Genomic DNA, 2,675 nt, shown 5'->3' on the forward strand with positions numbered 1-2,675 from the left:
TGTTTGCACAACGTAACTGACCATCTCCAGCTGCGGGAGGGTGTTTCCCCCTCCCCACACCTCCCGCAAGGGCTCCCATCATCAAACGAGATCCGCTGGCCCCTGGCTGCGGCTGTGACAAACAGGCCGGTTGATCTCACTTCTATATCTGGGTCCCGCAGCGTGTGTGGACAACGCGCCGCTCTGCGTATGGCCCATGCGTGTCTCCCTGTGGCTACGGTACCGCCCACTCTGCTGCCCCTTGTCTGGGACCCCGACTCCCAGAGCGGGCACCCAGGGGAACCGAGCGAAGTGCGGGGGCAGGGGCCTTAGCACTTCCTTGGACTTTGTTTGAAAACACGAGCGTGCACTGGCTGCGAGGGTCAGACGCGCTGCTGTTAAAACCGGCCGGCCCATGGCTCTGCAGAACCCGGCTGCTCCCCTTCGATCCACCGGCCGCTGCTGGCACAGGCAGCCTTGACTCCTAGGGCTACTTTCCTTGTAGTCTGCCCGAGCAGCGCGCCTGCGCGCAGGGCGCCGGTCCCACTGCTGGCAGGCGGCTTGTAAGATGAGTGAAGAAGCGGGAGGGGGGGGGAGCGAGGGGGGAAGCTCTGTTATTGAAAGTAGCTCACTTTGACAGAAGCGAGCCAGAGAGACAGCCCTGAATCCATGTCAGGGGCTGCCTACCTGCAAGGTGTGCAAAGATGATGGCCATGAACGCCAAGCAGCCCTTCCCGATGCACCCTGCCCTGCCGGAGCCCAAGTACTCCAGCCTGCACTCCACCGCCGAGGCGATGCGCAGAGTTTGCCTTCCAGCCCCGCAGGTATGTAGATGAAGCATAATTACCGCTTTCAGGCACATATTTTGACAGGCACTTGCTTAATGTTTTTTTCATGTCGCCAGAACAATCGCGTATCTCTGAACCTCTCTCTCCCCCCCCCCCCCCCGGCTCTCACGCTTGTCTCTGATCCACATGTCTAGTCAAGCAAAGCTGCTGCCTTCATATTAATTTTTATGACCTGAGCTTTGAGGAGGAATCTCTGGGCTTGGAAATGTGGTTTAATCCTGAGCTGACGGTATTCCCCACTGACTCCGCTATGCGCGTTCTTGCTTGCAGCTCCAGGGCAATATATTTGGAGGCTTTGATGAGACGCTGCTGGCCCGCGCGGAAGCTCTGGCGGCGGTGGATATTGTCTCCCACGGCAAGAGCCATCCCTTCAAGCCCGACGCGACCTACCATACCATGAGCAGCGTCCCATGCTCTTCCACCTCCTCCGCCGCGCCCATCTCGCACCCCGCGGCCCTGACCTCGCACCCCCACCACGCCGTGCACCCGGGCTTGGAGGGGGACCTCCTGGAGCACCTCTCCCCAGCGCTGAGCGTGGGCGGCATGGGGCCGCCCGACCCCACGGGGATGTCGGCTCAGATCCACCCGCACCACCTGGGCGCCATGGGCCACCTGCACCAGGCCATGGGCATGGGCCACCCCCACCCGGCCGCGGCTCACAATGGGCTGGGCTGCGTCAGCGACGTGGAGTCGGATCCCAGGGAGCTGGAGGCTTTCGCCGAGCGCTTCAAGCAGCGGCGGATCAAGCTGGGGGTGACCCAGGCGGACGTGGGGGCGGCCCTGGCCAACCTCAAGATCCCCGGCGTGGGCTCGCTGAGCCAAAGCACCATCTGCCGGTTCGAGTCGCTCACCCTGTCGCACAACAACATGATCGCCCTCAAGCCGGTGCTGCAGGCCTGGCTGGAGGAGGCGGAGGCCGCCTACCGGGAGAAGAACGCCAAGCCCGAGCTCTTCAGCGGCGGCGAGCGGAAACGCAAGCGGACCTCCATCGCCGCCCCGGAGAAGCGCTCCCTGGAAGCCTACTTTGCCATCCAGCCCCGACCCTCTTCGGAGAAGATCGCAGCCATAGCGGAGAAACTGGACCTGAAAAAAAACGTGGTGCGGGTTTGGTTCTGCAACCAGAGACAGAAACAGAAACGCATGAAGTACTCCGCGGTGCACTGACTGGGCCGGGGCTGGGTGGGACGGGGCGGGCTGCTGGCTTCTCGAAGCCTGGACTTCTATAGATTTTATTCCGAGAAAGAGCAGGGATCCTGAAACTGACCGACCAACAAAGCCATCAACTTCCCCATCACGCTGGTTATGTTTCCCCTACTCCCCCCCCCCCTTTCTTGTCCTGAAAACAAACAGAACAAGTTACTCCCTCGGCTGAGATTCACTTTTGTTGTCTCTGTTGTGCACTGCTTGTCACTTTTGGAAGAGTTGGGAGTTGAGAGGTACTGGAGAGGTGGGGGAATTGTCTTCTTTCTAACACAATTGCAATAACAATAAAAGGATAGGTTGAAGGGGATGGAGTGGGGACATGCCCCCTGGAGAGGCAGGGAGGTAAACCAGAGGATAAATATTTATTAAGATTTGTGAATTATATTTAAAAATAAAAAGGTTATTTTCAGAAAGTCGTGATTATATCCGGAGGTCAAATTCTACTTAGCTATTTGTGGGGGTTCTATATCTCATCGCATTCTAGGACCGAAATGTCTGGCAGACAAACGTCCAGGCTTAATCAGACAAACGTGAACAATTGTTTTATACGCCAACACTTTAGTAAAGAACAGCAAATCAACCTATATTTACTCAACGAAATACTTTGGCTGCTCTTCGTGTGAATTTTCTTTTTCCCTAACCCGC

The 2,675-nt window shown here is 57.8% G+C and overlaps 1 protein-coding gene across 1 annotated transcript; it reads left to right on the top strand.

Annotated features, from left to right (window-relative positions):
• The first annotated feature begins 211 nt into the window (after nucleotides 1-211).
• On the top strand, nucleotides 212-2,205 carry POU4F3 (POU class 4 homeobox 3). The gene is made up of 2 exons (XM_006128560.5): nucleotides 212-803; nucleotides 1,098-2,205. The coding sequence occupies exons 1-2, from the start codon at nucleotides 684-686 to the stop codon at nucleotides 1,989-1,991; spliced, it is 1,014 nt and encodes a 337-aa protein (XP_006128622.3). The 5' UTR covers nucleotides 212-683; the 3' UTR covers nucleotides 1,992-2,205.
• Nucleotides 2,206-2,675: the final 470 nt, after the last annotated feature.

Source organism: Pelodiscus sinensis, chromosome 16 (assembly GCF_052426305.1).
Source record: "Pelodiscus sinensis isolate ZL-2025 chromosome 16, ASM5242630v1, whole genome shotgun sequence".
Taxonomy (NCBI): domain Eukaryota; kingdom Metazoa; phylum Chordata; order Testudines; family Trionychidae; genus Pelodiscus; species Pelodiscus sinensis.

What these genes read in the sequence shown, in the direction of transcription:
- POU4F3 (XM_006128560.5), top strand. Translation starts at nt 684, where the DNA reads ATGATGGCCATGAACGCCAAGCAGCCCTTCCCGATGCACCCTGCCCTG. An exon ending in TTTGCCTTCCAGCCCCGCAG is followed by an intron (nt 804 to 1,097) that starts GTATGTAGATGA and finishes TCTTGCTTGCAG; the next exon opens with CTCCAGGGCAATATATTTGG.